The 25,005-nt window shown below is 42.6% G+C and overlaps 1 protein-coding gene across 5 annotated transcripts in view; it reads right to left on the reverse strand.

Moving 5' to 3' along the window:
• Positions 1–6,356: 6,356 nt before the first annotated feature.
• DDAH1 (dimethylarginine dimethylaminohydrolase 1) overlaps positions 6,357–25,005 on the reverse strand; it is a 117,019-nt gene continuing 98,370 nt past the window's right edge. For all 5 annotated transcript variants that reach the window (XM_083445065.1, XM_083445064.1, XM_083445067.1 and 2 more), the window contains 2 exons: positions 9,862–10,005; positions 6,357–8,741 (listed from right to left, as the gene is read on the reverse strand). In XM_083445065.1, coding sequence (XP_083301191.1) covers positions 8,625–8,741; positions 9,862–10,005 — 261 coding nt within the window. In that variant the 3' untranslated portion in view covers positions 6,357–8,624. The remainder of the gene's footprint in view (positions 8,742–9,861; positions 10,006–25,005) is intronic.

Below are 25,005 nucleotides of genomic sequence, written 5' to 3' on the forward strand. Positions count from 1 at the left end.
GCAATCCTACACACAGAGTAAGTTCAATCGATCACAGTGGGATTTACCTCCAAGTCAATATTTGTAGAGCTGAGCTGCAAAGTTCTCCCGACTTAGCATGAGATGCTGTCTCAGTTCAAAAGATATCACATGAAATCAAGCCACAGGGAAGCTGATGCTGATGAAACATTGCGACTTTAGGGCACCTCTTCATGGATGTTTCTCCTTCTCGACTCTCTGCTTCACAAGAGCTCCAGTTAGGTTCAAGTACTTACAAATGACACACCAGTGATTAGTGGTGGCCCACCTAGCAGTTCAAAAGCACATCAAAGTGCAAGTAGATAAATAGGTACCACTCCGGCGGGAAGGTAAACAGCGTTTCCGTGTGCTGCTCTGGTTTCGCCAGAAGCGGCTTAGTCATGCTGGCCCCATGACCCGGAAGCTGCCTGCGGACAAACGCTGGCTCCCTCGGCCTACAGAGCGAGATGAGCACCGCAACCCCAGAGTTGTCCGCGACTGGACCTGACAGTCAGGGGGGTACCTTTACCTTTTTAAAGTGTTAGAATAAGTGGAAACAGGAGAGATGCAGGATCTGGGGGTGAGGTGCAAATTATCTCCATCTGAGCACACCAAGGAAGATGCAGTCGCCAGTTATTTCTGCTTTGCATTTTCCATATTGACCTATGTGTTTTCTTTATTGAAAACAACAGGATTCACATTTATGTACTATTTTATATCAAAATACGATTTTATGCTGCATTTTGCTCTGTTGTTTTAAATTAATGACAGTGTTGCATAATTCAGAGCATGTGAAAACCAAAGGTAATAATAATAATAATAATAATAATAATAATAATAATAATAATAATATACCCCAGCCACTCTCGGTGGCTATGTTCTCTTCTGTACAGGTACAAGTCTGGGAGGCACTGATCAAGTCAGTTCATAATCAGAATCTGAAATAAATCAAATTTATCAAACATCCCTACCTGCACCCTCACCTACAATAAGGGGATAATAACACAGACCCATCTTATAGGATAGATGTTAAGGACTGCAATAATGGTTTATTAAAGAAGTGTGGACATTGCTATATAAGCATTAAGTCCTCAAATTATCTAAATAGCATTATCAATATAATAGTTGGGAATATTTTGCTTTTATGAACTATGATTTGGGTCCATTGTTTGTTAGACTTAGGGAACCATCCTAACCCATCAAAGCTGATAGCTGGGGGGAGTTTAGGATGTAGTGCAGTCCACTCTCCACTGGTGGAGCAGATTGCTACTGATTCATGAGGACTCTGACCTCTCTCCAAATAGTTTGGAGGCTACCAAAGGGTCCAAGCAAAGCTAAGCTAAGCTGGATCCTATGTTGGCCCCATTGCCAGGTGAGGGGGGCAATATGCTGTATTAGCCTGGAGCTGGTGCAGGAAAACAACAACAACAAACCAAGAACCCCCCCCCCCCATTCTACCTTGAGAGACTTCTGATGCAATGGTGGTTCTGCCACTCTGATCACACACACCCCTGCTCCATGCAGGGTCTGGTTTTCTATGCCCAGTAGTGATCCTGTACAAACTTAATTAGGGACTAGGTGCTACTGAGCTCAAACAGACTCGATTCTCTATAGAACAGAGCCAGCCCTACTGTTGGGAGAGTGAGGCAACTGTGTCAGGCAACTAGTGCTGGGGGTGGGGGTGGGGAGTAGCAGGAATGAACCTTCTGGGTCATACCCTCCTATTAAAGGACAGGGCTTTGTATGCCATATGGCCTGTTCTGCACTCCCCATAAGTAGACCATTGCCTTCAGGTGCATTATTCCATTGCAATTATTGAAATAAGTTTCCATGGCCATTCTAGTCAGCTTCTGAATATAGAATTGGGGTGGAATCTTTTCCTTTGTCTCAGGCAGCCAAATTATTTGGGTCTCCCCTATAGTAGACATATATAGAACTGCAGTGCTAGTTCCCATTAAAATTAATGAGACTTAAGCCATGACTAATTTTTTCACATTGATTGCACTGTGACCTAAGTCACAAACGATATTTGTCAGTATGTTTTTTTAATGTTTCAATTATGTTTATATCATTGATGTTCTGTTATGTATTTTTAATGTTGTACACTGCCTTGGGGTCTGATAATAATAATAATAATAATAATAATAATACCTCTTATTATTATTAATAATATTAATATTATTATTATATTATATCCAACCCAATGTTAAAAAGCAGTGTCTGTGACTAAACTCCACTTCTCTAATTAGGCTGCATGGCTGGCAAAATAATGCAAACTTTTGTGTAAACCCAAACTAAGCAGAAAATTCAAGTCGTCTGCTGGAACAAAACACACATGGTCCAGGTACAACTGACACTTTATTCCATAGTGATATGTGTACATGAAGTACTGAAACTGCAGAAGACGAAACAAAATGGAAAATCTGGATCAACTTTTTCCAGTGTTAACAGACTATGGAATGCGTGGATGTTTGGCACAAAAAAGTGGGCAACAATATACTGGATTGTAATAAAGGTCTCTCAAAGGTAACAGAGTCTAAAATACTGTGGTAATTTAGTAGTCATATCTGTGCATAGTAAAGCAACACAATGCACTTGATTCATAGTAGATCTCATACAAGCTACACCATCAAGCATCCAGTGTCAAGCTTTCTGGGAGTTCAACTAAGGTCCCTGATATTTTGCTCACAGCTTCTAACAGATGAAAAAATGCTCTTCAAAAAACAACAACACAGTCTCTCTTTTGTATGGATATGTACCAACTCCTGAGAAACATTTGATTATTACTCAAATGGATTCTGCCCTGCCTATATTTAAATAAGTGCCAAAGTTGTACCAGAGTTTGCTTTCAGTGAGGGAGAAGACAGGGAGGGGGAGATTTTGACAGTTCTTCACTAAGCTGAACATGATGTTCTGCCTGAGCTATGATCCCATCTTATGGGACTGCTGTGTTTCGCCTGTCCTTAACAAAAATGCCACAGTACACTTCTAAAACGGGGCATATCTGTGAAATATTTCAACTGAGTGTATACTTTGTGGTGTGGGTGGGAGTGGAAAAATGCCAAGTGTAGCAATGTAAGGTACATCATGTATACAAACTTCTTGTTGGCATAAGGAGGGGAACCTTAGATGACACTGATCACATTTTGTCCAACAAGGAAACCCACAAGTTGCATCACTTTCTTCAGCCCCAAAATAAACTAAACAACACAAGAATAAAAAGAAATGAAATGGGAGAGCTTATCTGGGGCTTCCAATTTTGTAACCACCAAAGTGTTTGGGGGGAAAGTGTAAAGTTCTAGGCAGGTCATGGATGACAGAGGAAACAGTGGGACAAAGTAAGTTGCAAAATACAACAGTGCTAGGCTTGCCATCTTTTCATTTAAGCAGTTCCGAACATTGAATTGGGTAGTGCAAGAGAGGTCATTTTAGATTTTATCAGAAGTTAAGGGCCAGTTTATGTCGCTTTGTCCCAGCTCCTGCCAACCTAGCAGTTTGAACGCATACCAGCGTGAGTAGATAACTAGGTACCGCTGCAGCGGGGAGATAAACGGCGTTTCCATGCGCTCTGGCTTCTGGCATGGTGTCCTGCTGCAGCAGAAGTGGTTTAGTCATGCTGGCTACATGACCCGAAAAAGCTGTCTGTAGACAGATGGCAGCTCCCTCAGCCTGAAAGCAGAGATGAACACCGTACCCCATAGTCAAATTTAACTGGACTAAACTGTCCAGGGGTCCTTTACTTTTACCTTACCAGCTGAATCAACAGGTGGTAAATGGACTCTTACCAATCTAGACTACACTTCAGGGAAAGGGTTAAGGGCCATTTTTAAAAAAATGCCCCCAACATACACGTTGATAGAATTTTACAACATATCAGGACTGAGAGGAGGCCAGGCTGAACTACCCTCAATGGAAATAGCAGTTTTCTAAATACATGGTTATTTTCTATAATGGAATATTCAATAACAAAATTCGAAGCAGTGGTGTGTAAGAAAGCTCTTACCATTTGAGTCTACTGATTGTACAATGGGCAATCAGATTGTACAACTGCCAAACATAGGCTTAAATAATTATTTAGATGAAGTTTCAGTGCTTCAGGCCAAAATTAGGAAGATGCGAGCAGTAGCTGAAAGCAACAGCTCCATACCCTTTTTCCTTTTCCCCAACCCCACCCATAACATATAAGGATACTTATTGTGATTATGTTACAAACCTCTAGATATTGAAGGGGAGAATTGGCTTTGGCAATAGCTCTGCATTAGCTGTAGAGTCTAGTTCCAGCCTCAGAAAGGAATTTGCTACGCTACAAAGTTGAACTGCAAAACATTGATTCTGGAGCATAGATTTCCAAGTGTTTACATATGCTTCCATGTGGCACACAATAACGGAAGGGAAATGTACCTGCTGGAAGAATACAAAGTATGCACACATATAAAGATCTAAATGAGTTTCTCTCACTCTACATTAACACCCTTTAAATTCTGAAAATCCCCCCATTGTGGAGCGATGTTTCTTGATACTGGGGTGATAGTAATTTCCTAAACCATAATGATAAAAATCAGGAAAGCTGGCAATCCTAGAACTGTTGCATAATCAGGCATAGCAATCCATTTTTGTTTGTTTGTTTTGGAAACAATACAGAAACTGGTTTTGGAGCGCAACATACGAATTTATCCATAAATAAAATTAATTAAACTATGTGCCCAAAAAGCCTTCAATGAACTATCAAAAGCTCGGCAGAGGCAACCCACCACACAAATTTATACACAAAAAGCAGATGAGAAACATAATCTACAAGTCTTCAATTAGAAAGATATATGCCTGGCGTACTGACAACACAGCTCTGAAGCTGGAATGCAGAGACAAACGAAAGCATCAAAGATGAAGACCCTTTCACAAGAATTTGCAGGTTTTACTTCCGTGGCAAGTGGTCCCTGCATGCCAGTAAAGGAGACTGATTGACTGATTGACAGGGCGTCCACTGAAACATAACAGAGCAGAACTCTCATCCTTTGGGCTGTGGGGCTTGTGTTTGGTGAAGATGACTTCATAACTCTTCCTCTTTCCTCCTTCAGCTGGAGAGATTATGACTTCTTGAAGAGTGGGTTTCTGCAGCTGTTTTTATTTCATTTTTCCTTGCAGGGATATATTGTCACAAAAATCACTGCAATTCTTCCACTATTTTCTCTCTCTCTTATAAACTGAATTCCAAATGGTGAAAGAAATGCATTGCTTTCATATTAATTCCCTTTACCGCATAAAACCCTTCCCATATGAATCAGCACTGCCTCTTTCATGAATGCTTATTTCACTTCACAAATTTCATGTAAACTCATTCTAAGGCTTCTGGCTTGATGGAACATGAGCAATACCTGACAAGTGAATAAGACGCAGTATAATTTCTCATCAAAAGGGAGAAATGAAAGGGCAAAAGAATCACGAACCAGAGAGTTTTTAAGTATACTTAATCCTTCTAAAAGGCAACAGGATGGTATTGGTAGCATTTTCCAGTTTACATTTCTTGGATTCCCTACATGGTTAAATAGTTTCAGAGATTCTTTCCTTATTACTCGGCTACCCAGTCTTCCTTCCTTCCATGACACCTCAGCAACTAGACAGAATTAGCACTGGAGAATAGTGGCCTTAACCAGGAAGTTGATAAAATACTCAGACCGTATGTCAGCCCTTGGAGAGTTCCTAGCGCTACTTAAGCTAGATAGTATCTCCATACTTTGAAATGACATAACAGGTTTCAAGACAATGCAATTGTCTATATTCTTTGTGTGTGTGGTGAAAAAACATATGACTAAGGCCTTAAGCGTGTTGCGGAATTTACCATAAGAAATATTTCTTTCAGCTGAATTCCATAGTAAACAGTCACACAATTAAAAGTTAGAAAAATCATCCAAGATATTCATTGTTCTGAGCACAACAACCTGAAAGCTTAGACAGAGTAGTCATGGCAGCCTGCTGGAAGACAACTCTCTTCCTTATTTGAAGGAATAAAGGTAAAGGTAAAGGTACCCCTGCCCGTACGGGCCAGTCTTGACAGACTCTAGGGTTGTGCGCCCATCTCACTCAAGAGGCCGGGGGCCAGCGCTGTCTGAAGACACTTCCGGGTCACGTGGCCAGCGTGACATCGCTGCTCTGGCGAGCCAGAGCCGCACACGGAAACGCTGTTTACCTTCCCGCTAGTAAGCGGTCCCTATTTATCTACTTGCACCTGGGAGTGCTTTCGAACTGCTAGGTTGGCAGGCGCTGGGACCGAACAACGGGAGCGCACCCCGCCGCGGGGATTCGAACTGCCGACCTTTCGATCGGCAAGCCCTAGGTGCTGAGGCTTTTACCCACAGCGCCACCCGCGTCCCATTATTCTAAGGAATACACCACAGTAAAAAACCAAAGCAAAACTTCTGCAGCTAGAACTCCCGCAATCTCTTTCTCACAACCGAAACTTCCCAGGAAGTTCACTGTTGGCTCTCAGAAGAACTCTGATCAAACGAAAATTCAAAACAAAACAAAATTCCATGAAAAGTAAAGCAAAATTGGTGAAGGTGAAATTTGTTAACATCATTTGTTAAGGCCGACTGTACAGGTGTCAGAACATTAAGTTTGAGATTCACAAAAACACATGGATTATTCTTAAAACAAAGATTGATATAAGATTTATTTATGAGCTATCTGCCTATCCAGTGGATAAACAAAGAGACCATTGTCTCAGCTTCTAGGATACAGTAGCCTTGCTGAAATTCAAGACTATCAGAATGAAATCCCCCTGAGAATCCTCCTCTGCAGTAACACTTTTTCTCTAGGTGCCACCCGCCGTTTGCAATAGATTCTGCTCACGATTCTCTTCTAATGCACTTCCATGGCATGAGCAGCAACACAATACTGTGGAATAATAAAACACAGTACATTTCACACTGCAGCTGGTACTCTAAAAAGGACTACACAGAAGCCCAGGTTCATGATGCTACTGAATTTCTTTTGTTTTAGTTACCTATAATAGGGATTTCTGGAAGAGAGAAGACAAGAGAAACGGAAGGCAAAGGTAGAAGGGGAGGGAGAAGGAGAAGAAAAAACGAGACACAGAACAAAAGAGAAAAAGTCAGGGATGAATAAAACCGAGGCTGATTTCTGCATTACTCTTAATGAGCACAGACGTCAGAACCAATGTCAGCTATAGATGTTCATTAGAGGCCTTTGCAACATGAGTATTGCGGCCAACGTAGATTTCACATTTACATTAAAAATGGATTGAAGCAAGAACTAATATAAGCCTCATGCGTGATGGCACGCTATGTAAATTTCAATCCCAACAGATGCTTTCAGCAAAGCACAAAAGCAACCCACCTAACACAGGCGCAAAGATCTTGCTTTAATGAGCAAGCATCCCAAAATTCAAGGGGAAATGACTAGAGGCCACCAAAGTGTAACAGTCTGATTTGAGGGCGTGAAATCCATCTTAATGCATCCCCAGTTAAAGGCATTGGTATTACTCTGAGCCCTTTATGTCCCAGCTATCGCTCAAGCCTGAGGTTATAGAAGTTACATGGCAGAAGTTACATGGCAGTCACATGTAGTCCTTTTGTAAAGAAAAACAGCTGTGGATATCTTCAAGTCCAAGTGGAGGAATAAGCAGGGGAGGGGTTGCTAAAGCTATTCACATCTAGCCATCCCCCCCCCGAAATCCTCCTCAAGCTGCTTTTTTACCCACGGGAGAAAATATACAGCACCATAACTTTTCTCCAGAAGGTAAAAAAAGATGCTTGAAGACCAATATTTAGTTTTTAAAAGTGGTCAGGCGGGAGAAGAGATAATTATCCCCTTTCTTCTGCCATTTCTCTTTTCTAACATGAAGATAACCCATAGCTTTGTTGTTATTTCTAAAGGTCATTTTTTTTTTTTGCCATGAATACCTGGGATGGAAGATAGGCAGATCAATGGGGAAAGAAGACGAGAAAGCCCTTATGGGAACAAATTTGAAATTCCCGTGACAAAGTCAACATCAGCAGAAGCAAAGAGTTGGACCATCGGCCCCTAACCCCTGTATATTACATTGGGGTACAAGGTAGGCAGTCATCAGCATACTGCTGGACACAATACAGCAATAAAGCTGGCTTGTGTGAAGGGAGGCTAAATTCTAAAAGTTATACTTTGTCTAGCACCTGTCCGCATGTGCCGTTAAGGGGACTTGACTTGCTTCATCCATTTGGAATCCTGCACCTAAAGCATGCCTTGGGAATGAAATGTACACAATATGCACCTGAGCACTCTATAAAGTAGCATTTAAGACCTGGGTCATAAGGTTTGTGTCAGTTAAAAGTAATGTTAGATGTGGCCCCCTACGTCTGCTTTCTAGATCAGTTTCACACCAACTATATAAACCACTAATCGTCATAATGGTCCAGACAAACATGCAGCAGAGTCCTTTTACATCAGAAAAAAAAGCAGAGATATATATATACACACACACCTTAATTACCACCTGAAAGGGCACCATTGTAAACAAAGGTTAGTAGCACAGTGGTACAGTAGATTGTCAAGGGAACCAATAAAAAGTGGGTACAGATTCGTCTGCCTTGCATGTACGTTATTGCCAGTTACACGGGAGGAAGTCTGTAAACTCATAATTGTGAAGTTTTATTAATAAGGACAGAACAACAAGTGAGCGCCCCATCTATTTTTTCAAGCTCTGTGTTTGCTATAGGGATCAACATGTGGTCCTTCAGTTTTTCGAAGACCTATGGGGGAGGGAAGAAACAAGAGGGAAAAGGTGTTATATTTGCGAATTTCTTACTTTCACAGAAACGGTTTCTAGGTATTTAAATAAGAGGTTGCGCTACTGAAATTGTGCTTTGGTTCCATATTCACTTATGCCTCCCCCCCCCACCCCCGCTGTTCTGACTTGGAAATCTCTCTCTCACACACACAAATCTACAGCTCTCAGATCACACTGGGAGCACATATTTCAGTCTGATGAGGGCTAAAAAGAGGCCTTTAGGGGGAGCGCTTTCTGGAGGCCTGGTTAAAAACCTCTCTCGGTCCAACGAATTGTTAAAACTGGAAAGGGGATACAGGGAAATGATTCATCGGAGCTAAAAATGCAAGTGCACTAATGGTGCGAACCAAGGAAACCAAGGCACAACTATCAGGTGGTTAAAAATCGCAGCATGTGTCGGCATCACTTACAGAACTGATTAAACCAAACAGTACTACAGTAGCAGCAAGTATCCCAAACCTGCACTGTGAATCCTTTACAGAGCAGAGATGATGGGAAACTTACAAGACCTATGAAGGATCAACTTAAGCATCAGGAGCTGTGACCAGGTCTCCTATGCTTTAGTTATGAAAACACATGTGAATGATACAAAAATGCTCTGCACTCAGGTACATCCTTGGAAATGCAGTGGCGTAGCGTGGGTTGTCAGCACCCGGGGCAAGGCAAGTAATTTGCATCCCCTAACCCGTGGATTTGCGCTCCCTAACCCGTGGATTTGCGCCCCTAACCCCCAGATGTTGCGCCCGGTGCGGCCGGGCCCCCCTGCACCCCCCACGCTATGCCACTGTGGAAATGGCAACCTTTGTGCCATCACCTGGAGCAGCTAAGACAAGCTGTTGGAATTCACGGCACAAGACCCATTGCTTAATTTTTTTTGCTAGCACCATGCACATAAAACTTTCACCTTTCCACTCCTCTTTTCCTCTTTAACGCACAGAAGCATTTCAGTGCAAGGGGGAGTGGAAATGGCTAGTATTTGAAGGCACGGCTAACGTTCCACACCTTCCCTTACACAGCCACTATTAGTTTAGCATTGATCGGCACCTTATAAGAAGGAGCTTTTATTCTATTTGCTTTTTTACCTTTGCACTTTCTGGATATTCCTCAGGGGCTCGGTGCAACAAGATGTGACCTTTGCCAGGAATGTTTAAATATATACAGTTTGCTGCAGCGTCGTCAGGAACTGTAAGCTTGTCGTAGCGGTGGTCACTCATCTGCTGCATCGTCTGTTATGGAAAGTTAAGGTGGAGACCTTTAGAGCAAGATTTCATCAGCTGTAAGGGGGGGGCTCTTCTGGGGGAGGGGGTTACAAGAAATAATTGCACAAAGGTACTGTTTCCGCAGAGAGGTCTCTAATGCATACCACGCACTTCCAAGTCCCAAACGTATTAGCACAAAGCAAAGTCACAATGAATTCCATTTGTACAATTTAGGACTGCATACTTTCCAAGATGGTGGAAGGATTTCTTAAAGCAAGTCTCTGAAAGTAAAGCCTGCTATTGTCTTTTGTGCATTTCCATCAGTTTCTAGGAAAGAGCTATGGCATTTACAGGGCAAGTCTGCTGTACATTTACTCAGAAGTAAACCAGCTGAGTTCAGTGAGATTTACCAGCAGCTAAGTGTGTATAGGATTGCAGTTGACAATAGCACATGCCCTCTATGGAAGTTTCAACCCTCAATTTCAGTTACTCAGAATGAAGTGATAAACTAAGCTGGTAGAAATTCTGGACTGTTTCACTTCAGACTGCAGGCAGAAGCAGTGATACTTTTTGATTGCCACAGAGGGAGCAGGAGTATATGGTTGACCACTATAGGATAGGGAACAGTGAACTAGATGATCCTTGCAACAGATTCATGCTCTTATATGCATTTAGCACCAATTAAATAGATAAATCTCAAGATCAAACAGGTGGCAGGAGGATGAGTTCTTTTGCAAATACTTTGCACAATATCTGGATTACCTTGGTTGAGAATTAATTTAGTTTGTGCTAGATCTGTTCATAGTAAACCTGTCTAGGTTCCATTTAAGGTATATAATTTATCATAGCATCATCTTCCTGGTATCAGTGCAAAAAGCACCTGTGATTGGATATGATCTGACACAAATTGGGTGCCTCACTCTTGAAGGGAAAAGGGAGATAAATCCCTGCTATTGTACTTTTTTATGGAAGCAGTTGCTCAGCTCTCAGGAATGTATTTTGAGTCAGTTGCAAACAATCATTTAAACAGAAGGCACAGAAACCAAACACCTTTTGATTTTGTTTACAGTATGCAACGAATCCTTGGAATTTGTAATCTTATACTGAGCGATACTTTCTGAGAGATGTAAGACCCCCAAGTGAGACAGCAAATTAAACCAAGACCAAACTCTGGAATAACAGAAGGCATTTGGAAATCACATAGTAGATTACAAAACCAAAGATGTGAACCAAACACAAATATAGAAACAGCAAAGTCAATCTCTTGTGTTGTATACTATCCCATAGTTTGTGCACATAGTGTCTGTGGAAGAATATCAAACGAACCATTTTAAGCTCTTTTATTTACCTTACTAGTCTAAGTCAGAGGTTTTCAACCTTTTTGAGTCCACAGATCCCTTGCCCAACTACATTCTTTCTTCAGCACCCCTGTGGGGCTCAGGAGCACAGATATGTCACCCCTTGCTTGCAGAGCTGGCAGCCTCTTACCCTTTTTATAAACACCCTCCTTTGTGGAGTGTTCCCTCAGCCTCCTCTCCTTGGGAGTCCTCCAGGCAGCCACTGCTGCCGCCCCTGGTCTCTGAGCTGCCCCCCTGCCACAAAGAGAGGTGCCTCCTCACACTGCCCCACAGGGCCCTGGGACTTTTCTGTCCATTCCCAACAGCAAGGGCTGGTGGAATGGCTGGCTGGGCTCCCTTGCCTACTTGCTTACTCCGAGGTCACCTCAGCTCCTGGCAACCAGCACCCCCTGGCCAGCCCCAGAGGCACCATTTGCCTGGGGAGCTTGTAGCAGGGCTGCTGCAGCAAACAGCTGTGCAAGCCTTTGGGAGGCAGAGACGCGAGAGGACATCAGAGGAAGGGAGGGAAGGAAAGAGGGACAGAGGCCAGGGTTGCCTGTGGCACCCCTGACCATCATTCAAGGCACCCCAGGGTGCCACAACACATTGGTTGAAAACCACTGGTCTAAGTAACTAACATTTAAAAAGAGGGTATAAGGATGGGCCCACAGTTATGATTTGAGGAATCACATAGGGACAATGGAATCTGACTTATACCAGATCACATTATTTCTCCATCCATACCCTCCGACATTCCTTAGATGAAAATAGGGCCAATAGAAAAAGAAAGAGACGAAACACTTTAGAATGACTAAATAGCAGTGTTTTGTCTCTAATGTGAAACCTACAGGTCTATGCAAGAGGAGTCATAGCCATGTGGTGCAGGGATGGCTCTGCATTTGATGTCAGCAATGAGCCAACTCCCATCAGCTTGACTGGGAATCAAACCAGCAATTTAAAGCATTATTGGAGAATCTCTCTCTCTGTGTGTGTGTGTGTATTAGTTATTAATATTTATATTCATATGGTCTCAGAATGCTTTTTGCATGCGACTCTTTATACAAGAAAGTTTAAAAGATGCATGCATGTTCTTCAACACCATTAAGTGTGGGGGACAGGAAAGTCAGCACGGTCTCTGGCAAGATATTTCCCTCAGCCATACTGCCCACAAGCCCACCTGCATCTATTCCTTGCTCGCCTATTATTTGCTAAGATTGGGCTGCATGCAGGACATGTATGCTCTTGAGGCATACATGACTTTTTCAAACTTGGAAATTCCAGGTGCAGTTGACTGCTCACAACTGGAGCCAAGGTACTGCTCTGTAAATTACATTTCCATTTTTTAAAGTTTTAGTCTACAAACCAGAGTGTCATCAAGATAAGGATCAAAGCAATTAACTTCTGAACAAGTACCAACATCGCTGCTGGCTTTGAGTGCCTAACCTAATGAATGTAAGACTGCACAAGCACAAACCTGGCACATAAACCCATAATACTTTTCATTTAAATTCCATGTACACAAAGGATTTCAGGACAAGTGAGATCTTCTTGGAATATATCTGGGAACTGTGAGCTGGGGAAATGCATATTCAGAACCTTTAATTTTTTCAAATTTCAGCACTATCAGTGCTGCTGACAAAGTGCTCCAAACGAGACAACTTCTACAATGTATTGATAGCACAGCAAATTGCAAATTTATGCAGATAACTGAGAGAACCATCTGATGAAAATGCTGTTTCGTGGTGCCCTAAAACTGCAAAACAAGTAGGATTTCATTCTGGGACTACTAATGGGAAGAAGCTGCTCCATTTACCATTTAGATGCAAACCAGTTTTCACCACAATGCACCGAAAGGTCTTGCTGGAGCAAATGAAACCCTTCTCTTCCTAAACCTCTCTTTCAGCTAGCAGTTAAAAGATGGTAGTGATGGATTGGATTTTGCTGCAGAAAGGCCTTCTGAATATAAGATGATACAAGCATACAGTGGTACCTCGAGTTACAAATGCCTCAGGTTACAAACGCTTCATGTTACAAACTCTGCTAACCTGGAAGAGTTACCTCGAGTTGAGAACTTTGCCCCAGGATGAGAACAGAAATCGTGTGCCAGCGGCGCAGTGGCAGCAAGAGGCCCCATTAGCGAAAGCACACCTCTAGTTAGAGTTTCAGGTTAAGAACAGACCTCTGGAATGAATTAAGTTCGTAACTAGAGGTACCACTGTGTTTAAGTCATTGCAAATGTCTGTATTATAGAAAAATTAACATCCATTTCGCCAGTGTGTGCTGTGTTTAAGATGTAGTACAGGGGGAAACTTCATTATTGACAAAGATTAAAACAGTCACAAATTCAGTGTGTGTGAATCTGGATTCCTGCCCAGAGACCTTTGCATGGCCATCTACACTAAGAGCCTGGCATTTCCTTTATGCATAATTTTTCTGGGAATTCTGTCCTTCCTGTGCAGGGCAATTTTTGGTCCGCATTCTCCAAAGCCTGAGTCACGCTTTCCTGATGTCAAACAAAGAAATTTCCAAAGCCCCCAATCTCATTTTTTCCAATTGTGTTTTACAAGGCATACTTTGCCAACTGAAGTCTAGGATAACAAGTAATGCAATTAAATGTGCCCAGCAAAGACCCTAAACAGACCGAGTATTCTTCATTCACATGCTGTCATCCCAGCTCTCGTTGTTCCATTGTGCCCCGAACCCCATTCCAGTCAAATCTCTGTTATTACTTTTTATTTTTTAAATGAGACATCACATATTTAGTTTGGTGTTCCTTTCAACTGCTGGAGACCTTATTTTAAACAGATGGTGTTCAGGGAAAGAGTGAATACGGAACAGCCAACTTAACATGTGGTAGATATGGGGAAGGCTTATTATGGGTGGCTAACCTTTCCCAGCAGGGACGCGGGTGGCGCTGTGGGTTAAACCACAGAGCCTAGGACTTGCCGATCAGAAGGTCGGCAGTTCGAATCCCAGTGACGGGGTGAGGTCCGGTTGCTCCGTCCCTGCTCCTGCCAACCTAGCAGTTCGAAAGCACATCAAAGTACAAGTAGATAAATAGGTACCACTCCAGCGGGAAGGTAAACAGCGTTTCCATGCGCTGCTCGGGTTGGCCAGAAGCAGCTTAGTCATGCTGGTCACATGACCCAGAAGCTGTACGCCAGCTCCCTCGGCCAATAAAGCGAAATGAGCGCCGCAACCCCAGAGTCGGTCACGACTGGACCTAATGGTCAGGGGTCCCTTTACCTTTACCTAACCTTTCCCAGCAGGCTTCCATCACTTGCACCCACATGTGCATTCATCACACATACGGCAAATATACACTCACACCAGCACCATGCATGTTGCACACAACAAACACATATACAGCATGCACACTGACCACACATGCAGGCACAAGGCACTCTCTCTTTAGTGTACCTCACCACCACCACTGCTTCCCCACCCTCGCAAGAAAATAGGTGCCGGAACTCACCATGAAGTTGTTACAGTAAGTTGCCAGGCTACTGGGGCAGCCCTGAAAACGTGCCAGTTTGACAACAGCTGCATTCACCGCCCACGGAGGTGCTAAAAACTACAGAAAGCTGGTTTGGGGGTCACCCCTGATTCTGGTGTAGGTCGAATAAATGCACTCCCTCCTCATTCATTCTCTTAGATTCAGGCGTATGGCTAGGGTAGCTCAGAAGGGTCCTCACGCAAACGTGTGCATGGGCAATGGTGGAGGCCTGGCTGAAAAGCTTAAAGCCTGCCGCCACTAAGAAGAGGAGGAGTTTGGATTTGATATTCCGCCTTTCACTCCCCTTAAGGAGTCTCAAAGCGGCTAGCATTCTCCTTCCCCTTCCTCCCCCACAACAAACACTCTGTGAGGTGAGTGGGGCTGAGAGACTTCAGAGAAGTGTGACTAGCCCAAGGTCACCCAGCAGCTGCATGTGGAGGAGCGGAGACGTGAATCTGGTTTCCCAGATTACGAGTCCACTGCTCTTAACCACTACACCACACTGGCTCACTACATGGGAGACGGATTGAAGAAAAGGAAATACAAATTGGCCCGATCCGTAGTTTTACCAATTACAGCTAGGAGTGGCTAGCAGCTAGGTGGAGTAAAGGAGTAACACACTGGCCAGTTGCAATTTTGACTTGAATGTTCATCTGGGGCTTCTCTGAAGTATGTAAAGGCAAGAAGTTTGGGGGGGGGGTGGAGTGCTGGCCTACAATGGCGCCAACCTGAGAGGTGCTGGAACTGCACTCTGGTGAGTTCTGGCTGAAAAAAGGACAGGATACTCCCGCCATTATAGTGGTGCCTCGCAAGACGAAAAGAATCCGTTCCACGAGTCTCTTCGTCTTGCAGTTTTCTTCGTCTTGCGAAGCAAGCCCATTAGCGGATTAGCGCTATTAGCGGTTTAGTGGCTATTAGCGGCTATTAAAGGCTTAAGGGATTAGCGGATTAGCTGCTAAAAGGCTATTAGCGGCTATTAAAGGCTTAAGGGATTAGCGGATTAGCTGCTAAAAGGCTATTAGCGGCTTAGATCAGCTGATAAGAGGCTTAGATCAGCTGTTAAGCGGCTTAGCGATCAGCTGTTAAGCGGCTTAGCGAACAGCTGTTAAGCGGCTTAGGGGCTTGGGAAAAAGGGGGGGAGGGGAAAAAACCCCCAGGAATCGCAAGACATTTTCGTCTTGCGAAGCAAGCCCATAGCAAATTCGTTTTGCGAAGCACCTCCAAAACGGAAAACCCTTTCCTCTAGCGGGTTTTCCATCTTGCGATGCATTCGTACTTTGGCCTTTCAGAGGCAGTTAGGAATCTAACTGATCACCAGGCTGTAGATTTGCACTACTCTTGACATGGTGTCCCTGAGCTACTCTGCTGCGTCTTCTGATATAACCTTGAAACAAGACGGCATTGGGGGCATAGCTTCAGCCATTGCATAGGAACTCCTGCAGAAAGCAAAAAACATGTCCAGGAAATGGCTCAAACTGCTGTTGCATTCAAGAAATTTCGGAGAATGAACATCCTGTCTTTTGGAACACGAGCAGGGGAAGAGAAGGGAAGTTGGTCCTCAGAAAAGCAAAGGAAAGCAAACAAGAACAATAACAAGGGAAGCCAAGTTCCTATTTACGTAAGCCAAGCAGACAGCTTCCCCAGTCATAAGAGCTGGCAAGCTCCGGGTGGCCAGAGGTACATGATTAGAGGAGTCCCAAACTTTTAACACACATTTGTTTACTAGCTTAATTTCTCTGCTAACTTTTCTTTGCTATGGTTAATTGCTGTACTCTCAGCGTTTCTGTGGTTAGCTGAACTCTTTCGCAATCACAGATTTGCCCAGTTTATTATGCAACAGCAGCAAAAGAGAGAGAGAGAAATCTGAAAAAAAAAAAGTTTCAGAAAATGTATAAGGGGACAGCGCTTCAGTGCCTGCTAGATGCTGGCGTAACGAGGGAGCAACCTGGCTCACCCAGTAAAAATGGACCTCAAAGCCTGCCTAAAGTGACCCGCAGCTTAATAAACAGTATCTCTGTGCTTGCGGTAGAATAGTGGGGAAAGGCAGAACTGATAACATGAGGTTTCAGCATACTTTAAAAGCTGAAGGTTCTAGGAATGCTGCAGGCCCTGAAAACAGCATCAGCCTTCATTAGCTGACTAAATTGTTTCAGGAGTTGTTGGAACTTTCAAATATTTTTATCCTAATACTGTCCGCCCAACCAAGAGTGTTATACCGGTATATGTATGCTCTAGGGTTGCCCAACACGGGAGATTAAGACCATCAGCAGGTCTCCAGTGTCCGATAATTGCCCAGAAATAAGCATGATGATACAAATTCCAAATCTGGAATCCCAAATCCGCCTTCCTTAATCTGCAATTGCATTTTCTGCAACAATATTCCCGGTACATCTGAACCCCCAAAGACATTTCCAAAACAGGGAGTTTATCTCCTTCCAAGGAAGCCCCAATAACGTTGGCAATGCTGACTAACGCAGCGAAGGGGGAGTTATTGCAACAACATTCATCGTTTAAAGAGGAACTTAAAAGATTGCTGGGTGACAACGCTAGACAATCTGAGCGAGCGTGTGGATTCAGTCAAAAGCAACACCACTGAAATAGTGGAGAAGGTTAACCTGGCAGGAGAACGAATTAAACAAAAAACCTAGAATAACTTCATTTGAATAATAAACTTAAGCTGCAGGAACACAGTAGTAGACCAGGAGATCAAACCTGAGAATTCAAGGGGTAGAAGACAAATAGCTGACAATTCTCCAATAGCCCCAGGAGATGTGGAGCAGGTACACTGAGCCGTGGGCCCAAGAAGGGCAGAAGATTCAGGCCAATGAGATGCTGTGTTGCGTTTTAGCAGGTTCCCAGAAAAGGTGCAGCTTGGTCTTGGAAGCCAGGTGGGGGAAGCCTAGAGAGCCTAATTATACATGAGTGCCAGTAGTTCTCCATACTTGCACTAAACTTTGGCTTGTTATCTTGCACCTGATTGCCCTTCTAAGAAAAGCAAACCTCAAGTCAGGGTACACTGTGACTCTTGGTTAAACGTACCTATGTGTGTTCCATTAGTGTGTATGTCTACATATGTAGACAAGGACACATTGTGCCATCCTTATACCCAATGCTAGTCCTACTCAGAGGAGACCCACAGAAGTTAATGAACATGACTACCTTAGGTTTACTCATTTCAATAGGTCTACTCTCAGCAGGACTAACATTGGATACAGCTCTCTATGTATCGGGGTGTTGGGCTCTTCCTCAACTGCCCTCAGCACCAGTGGTAAAATTATTTTATGGCTGCTGTGCTTTCTCCTACAGTCAGAATGCTCTTGAGAAATTGTGCTAATTTGCTCTTTACAGATATAGTTGGAGCTAATTAGTGTTATTTCAATTACTTTGATATCCCATGACAAATGTCTCACTAGGAGAGTAATGTGTCAACTACAGCTATGCAATTAAGAACGATCAGCATCCACTATGCTGAAGTAGTAGAAAACTACCAATACTTCCAAAATTAACACAGCAATATGTTGGGAATACATATGAAACCCAGGATGAAAAGCATTTTCACCACATGCCATTTAAAACAGCATTTCCAAACGTTTCAGAGCACAATTCAAAGTGCTGATGCTGACCTTTGAAGCCCTAAATGGCTTCAGCCCTGTATAGCTGAAGGAGTGTCTCCACCCCCATCATTCAGTCCGGACACAGAGGGCCTTCTGGCGGTTACCTTCCTGAAAGAAGTGAGGTTACAGGCAGAGGGCTTTCTCGGTAGTGGCACCGACCTTGTGGAGCACCCTCCTATCAGATGTCAAGGAGATGAGTAACTACATACCATAACCTTTAGAAGACACCTGAAGGCAGCCCTGCATTGGGAAGTTTATAAATATTTAATGTTTTATTATGTTTTTGTATATGCTGGAAGCTGCCCAGAGTGACTGGGGCAACTCAGTCTGATGGGCGGAGTACAAATAATAAAATTATTATTATTAAAAGCCAACCCAGTTTAGATCTCTGTGTAGCAGTCCTCACAGAATCTACCCAGGAAATGTTATATGGCTCTACCTATTTGCTCCATTTTAATAGCCTCAGATAGGGTTTCAGATGCTAGAGAAATTTGCAAGCTGCTGCAGTTCCACCAAACCTGTGGGTATCTGTGCCCCTTGCAGACCCTCCCTCCATCTCCCTCTCTCCCAGCTGCCGAACACACTAAGTTCTGTCCAATATACATCTGCACCAAGAACCCAACCCAATCAAGAGGAGAACAATTCAGTGGCACACAATGATCAGCACCAGCCAGAAGTCTCAAGTGCAAAGCATGTTACCTCTTCATTTCTCTGTAAACTCAGCAGTTAGTGAACTGGAAAATAACTAGTATATAATATTCCAGAAAAATATGCACAAAGTTTTGTTTTGTTTTTTTGCTGGCGCATATGCAATAGTACTTAAGCCTGAATGGGAATTCAGATTGTCATGTACAAAAGCCTTTTGGAACTAAGGGGAAAGCTCTGAAGTGCCTGAAAATGACAGATGGCTTGAAGCAGGACTCGATATTGAATAAGTCAGAGCCTCTGTCCACCTACGGCAAGCAGCACAGAAGTACGTTGCCTGGTAAAGTTGATACAAGCTCTAGAGGATTAGACAGAGCCTGGTAGCTGGACATTCATGTTTGCCCAGCCAGCTAAGTAAACAAGCAGAATCTTGGGATTTACATTTGAAGGAAGGGATGAGAAGGAGAGCATAATAGGAATAAAGTGGGTTTTTGTTCTTCCAGTAATTCCTAGTGGTGATTTTGTCTAGCCTGTGTCCCCAGGGCTAATGAAACTTTAACTGAATTACATCAGAAATAGGCATCCGTTCAAGTATTGCCTCAGCAGGACTCTAAGGGCTGCTAAAAAGTGACTCGAGAAACAAAACACAGGATAGTGAGGCCATTTAAAGCATAATACTTAGATAGATATCTATTGGCTGACGTGGAAATCTAAGTTACACGGAGCATGCTCCAGACTTCTCAGAGCTAAAGTTCCTGATGGAAGTCAGAAGCACTACTGGTCTACTGGAAGAGGGTTTAGGAAGGGAGTGCAAGTTACCTCATTTTTTCTTTCTTTCTTCATAACAACCAGCATTAGCAACTAGAGTAAATCTTGGACGAAAGACCGTTGCTTACTGATCCTATTAAAGACTCTTTAGATGTTTGAAGGCATGGATATTTATCGGGGCCAGACCATGCCATTTTGCTGTCTGAGGCAAAAGACAACATGTCATCCCTATTTGTTTAATCCAGTCCATTCCACCCCACTCCATTCCAGCTGGACAGATCATTGAATCTTACTTCAACACTGGTGACCTGGGGGCAGGAGGCTAGCCTAGCGGTGCAGGGCAGGCCACATGGAATCCACAGCTCTGTCCTCTGGTGCTTCATTGTGGCCCCCCTGCCCCCAGCATCTGCCACCTGAGGCAGCTGCTTCACTCTGCCCAATGGTAGCGCCAGCCCTTAATGTTTATATCTTCTCTCCCTTGACTTTGGGTCTTAGTTTTGGATCCCATCCAGAAGAGGAAGAACTACTAGTTCTACCAGCAACCTGCATCAAGCAAGATGAATATTAAACTAAGACCAGCAGCACCATCCTATGCATGATAAGTCCCAACGCATTCAAGGAAATGTAGCTTGAATATTCAGCCACTTATTATTAGGGGGAAGTGCATGGAACAGGTCTCGGTGTTTCGATTTCTGGGAATGGAGTTGAGAGGTGACCTAACCTGGGGAGAAAACAGCGAAGACCTGATGAAGAGAGCACAGCAGAGGTTATATTTTCTGAGAATCCTCCGGAAAAACAATCTCTCAAAGGACCTGTTGATGGCATTTTACCATTGTACTGTGGAGAGTATATTAACTTATGGTCTGTGTGTGTGGTTTCGGAGCTGCACAGTCAGGGGGAAAACAATGCTGTCCAGGGTTGTAAAGACTGTGGAGAGAATAAGTGGGTGCACTCTTCCCACCTTGGATCAAATCTATGGTTCCAGGTGCCATAAGAAAGCTGAGGATAGCGCAGAACAGTGCGCAGCCCGGAAATGATTTCTTTCAGCTTCTGCCTTCTGGAAGAAGCTACAGAGTTATAAAGACTAGGACTAGCCGCCTGAGAAACAGTTTCTACCCAAAAACAATTTTGGTTTTAAACACATTATAAGGAGTCTGTATGGGAGTGTATTGTATTTAAAAATGCGTTATCAGAGTTTTTTAGGGGGCTAACCAGGTTGGGATAGCTGGGATAGCAGGCTTATTGGGTTTTGAATGTCTTATGTAGATTTTTCAATTTCGTTGTTCTGTATGGGACAATGACAATAAAGATATCGTATCGTAATGGCACTTATACTTATACAGGATTGCAGCCTAATAAATCTTAAAAAGTCTTACAACACCAGGAATGGGGAACCTATGACCATTCAGATGTTGCTACACTACATCTCCTGTCGTATCTGACCACTGGTTATACTGGTGGAGGCTTACTGGAGTCCAGCAACATCTGCAAGACCACATGTCCCCCATTCCTTTTCTATACCTTATGCAAAATAAGGCAGTAGATTCTGTACTATACCTCCTCAAGTCTTCAGTTTTCTCTCTTACAATCACAACCCATGTCGTTAAACCAGCAGATCAAGGAATTTGGGGGTAAAAACGTTTCAAACAAACAAACAATTACAAACAATCTGAGTTACACAAAATCTCAGCAATTATAAACAGGAGGAAAAAGCAAAACAAGAGCCATTCACAATAGCCTTATTCAGTTTGATGCCCCCAGCAGCATCTGCTCATCTTAATAGAAACCATTTTTCTTTTCTGTTTTCAAACAGAGAAAATGAGGGGGAAATCCTCTGGATCTTGCTGGGAAGTCACTAGATGGAGCTCTAGGTAGCAGATCCGATTTCAGTTACAGGCTGAGCTGCAGTGTAACCTTTGCATCCTTAGGACCAAACTTCATTTCACTGAAAAGAGCTATTATTCAAGCCCTTTGGGTACAGCTTCTGCTCTGCTGTACATCAAAAGCAGCAAAAGAAAAACAAAACCTACTCAGGCTACAATGGGGGAATGCTACAAAGGGATCTAGTGTCAGAAATCTGGCCGTGACATCACCCTGATGATTGCAAACCTTTCAAGAAGCCCATGTCATGTAAGTGATGAAATGGACTCTTAGTCTGTGAAAGCTTACATCACAATATACTTGATAGTCCTTCAGGTGCCACATACTAATGGAGCTACAGTATATTTCCAGAATTTTTTAGTTTCCAGAATTTGTGGAGTGATTGTAAATTCAAGCCTGTTTCTTCATGCCCTGGGATATTCCTGTTATTCTTTTTCCCTATCGTGGCAGGGAATGCAGTAATTAGGCTGTATACTCATCTTCATCTTACTTGCTTCTTCTTAGTTCTTAGTTCAGAGCTCCCCAAAGGGTATCCACTTAAGTTTGCGTTTTCGGCAACGTCATTTGTCCTGACGTTAATTATGTGAATGCAATGAAGGTGCGTGTTTTTCGTTATGTAAAATAATGGTGGCAGGGAAGCCTGAATCACCTTTGGCACGCTCATTCTCTCTTCTATGGTTTGGACAAAACAAAACAAAAATCCCTGCTATTTGTGCTTCAGGTGAAGCCTCCGTTGCCTAGTCCGACCCAGAGTGAAGGCTTTTTAATTTATTTATCTTTGATCATTCATGAAGTTTCTGATCAAATATATGGGGCAGCAAGACACATGCTTGGAGATGCACCTGATAGTTCTTGCTATCCCCTGGAGTCCTTCCTACTCCTATGCTAGTCCTGTAGGAAAACTTTTTCTACTACAGCATAGAAGACAGAAACAAGTCTCCCCAGCTCAACAGATTTGCTGATCCAAAGCAGGCCAAGCGACAACAGAAGGCCAATTGTTGAACTCTTGCACAGTGAAGATTTCCTGTTCCTTCCAAGTTCCATTAAGCACCTGCCCTAAAAATTGCCTGCTTTTGATAGGAGTCCTGCCTATCTCAAAGTCTCCTTCTTTAGCCTGACACCACCAGTTAACCTCACTGCACAGTTTAAATGGCTCCTGACTTACACTGAATGCACGACTCAATTCCAATCTTCCTCTGCTTTGATATAGTTTTTGCAACTTTAAAATATAGCAAGCTAGCCACGCAGGTATCATAGTAAACTTGCTCTTTCAGCGGGGTGAGATGAACTTTCTACACTGAAGAACATTGACTTTGAAATGACTTTCATCTGTCACTCCTCATAAGGAACAACAAAGAGAAGCACAGCCAGAATTTTATTTTTTTAAAATCCATCTTCTTTTGGGTACTCTGCCTGGCGTAATGTGCTAATTAAAAAGGCTTTTGTCTAGTACTGAGATATTCCGAAAGAAATTAAAGCTCGTGGATGGGGGTAGTGGAAGTCAAGTCATGAATTTGAGAATATGCATGCTCTAGAACTGTCAATCAGCTATAGGGTTTCCAGAGTCAATTGGCTATTTTGCACTTCAACAGATTAATTCACTGCTTAAAATAAGCCAAATACTGGAAGAGTGAACTCACATCAACAAGAGAGGGATGGCAACTAAAATTATGCGAGTACTTGGAACTTGGGAAAATGACGGAGTTAATAAGAAATCAACCAACAGATAAAATTAAAAAAGAATGGGAATGTTTTAATAACTACTTGATAAAACAAGGTTCCAACAACAAGACTTGGCTGTGTTTTGAATAATTTTGCAGATAGCAAAATATTTTCTCCTCATTCCAAGACGAGGATTAATAATCAAAAACAGGGTAGAAAACAAAAACATTTATATTAAAACTGTAATGAGGTAGAATGTAGTCAACAATACAACAATGGAAAAGGGATTCGACCCAAAATGAACGTTATAATGATGAATGTTATAATGTACAAAAAACATTAATATGGGTTCAAATTATATCAAGTATTACTTATCAATAGATAGTCTTATTGTCTACTTATTGTCTAAGTAGTTAATCTGATTTAATCTTTTTTGTTTTTGTGTTTTCCTTTTGTTTTATATTAGTATACACATATTAGACTTCTAAATAATTTCACTATATATAAAGTAGGAGTTATATTTAAGTACAAACATTGTAAGACTATCTTATCATTTTCGATTTTCTTTTTTAGGCATGTTTTTCTTTATTGTTTGTTTGTTTTTTCTGAATATTTTGTATGTATGTTTTTGCTAATAAAAAAGTTTTTTAAAAAGTCTTTCCGTGTATAAAAATCAATGACATTTTGAAGAAATTTAATTAAGGTAACAGTTTCTTCCACTTAACACAGACAAATGTGTAGTTATTGGTTGGGGAGGGTCAAATCATCCTTACTTAACACATTTCCTAAACCAAGAGATAAACATAACATTTACGACTCCCTCAGCAACAACAGTTATATTTTTAAAGTAGGCTGCTAACCCTAGCACAGACAGCAGGCATCTGCCAAAACAAAAGATCAGTAATTATGAGGGCATGCTCAACCAGAGGGAGTATTTCAAGCCATGTGTTTTCAAAAAACAGGTCGGGCATAACAATAATTCAGGAAATGTTCAGTCTTTTACTACCCATGTAAGTTTTTGTACACAACCTCCTCCTCCAAGCTGACACCTCAGTACCAGAGGGCTCAGAATGTATGCACTGGAATCCTGAATGTAAGATTTATCTGTCCCCTGGGATTCTTGGTGTTGGCTGGATTCAAGTGATGGCAGCTCAAACTGCAGAATCCCAAGTTGCCTTCAGGGAAGCCGTTCTATTGCTGGTTCAGTAACACTCTCTCTCTTTCTCTCTCACACACAGAGCATACGAGGCACCAAAATTAAGTTAAATAAAGTGATGGCAAAGATCCAAACAAGAGTCACCAACTTTCTCTGGACCTTCTTTCCAGCTTCCCTTACACTCTTTGCTGAACAGGTCCCCAGCGGACGAGAGCGCACAGGAATTTGGAAAGAGATGCCACTGCTATTCTGATAAGGAATAGAAGCCACATTCCATTCCTATTCTGAGTAATATACACTCTGTGACAGTGAGAGGGACTTGCAACCAATACAGCTTGTACCACTGAGCAAAATGCTCTACGGCCAGATGAGCCCATACAGCATACCCCATAAACAGGTTAGTTAATTTACTTGAATAATAGCAAGGACCCGAAGATTTCTGACAAGGATGCCAACATTCCTACATGC

Source organism: Podarcis tiliguerta (assembly GCF_965153285.1).
Source record: "Podarcis tiliguerta genome assembly, chromosome: 6".
In the NCBI taxonomy this organism is placed as follows: Eukaryota; Metazoa; Chordata; class Lepidosauria; order Squamata; family Lacertidae; genus Podarcis; species Podarcis tiliguerta.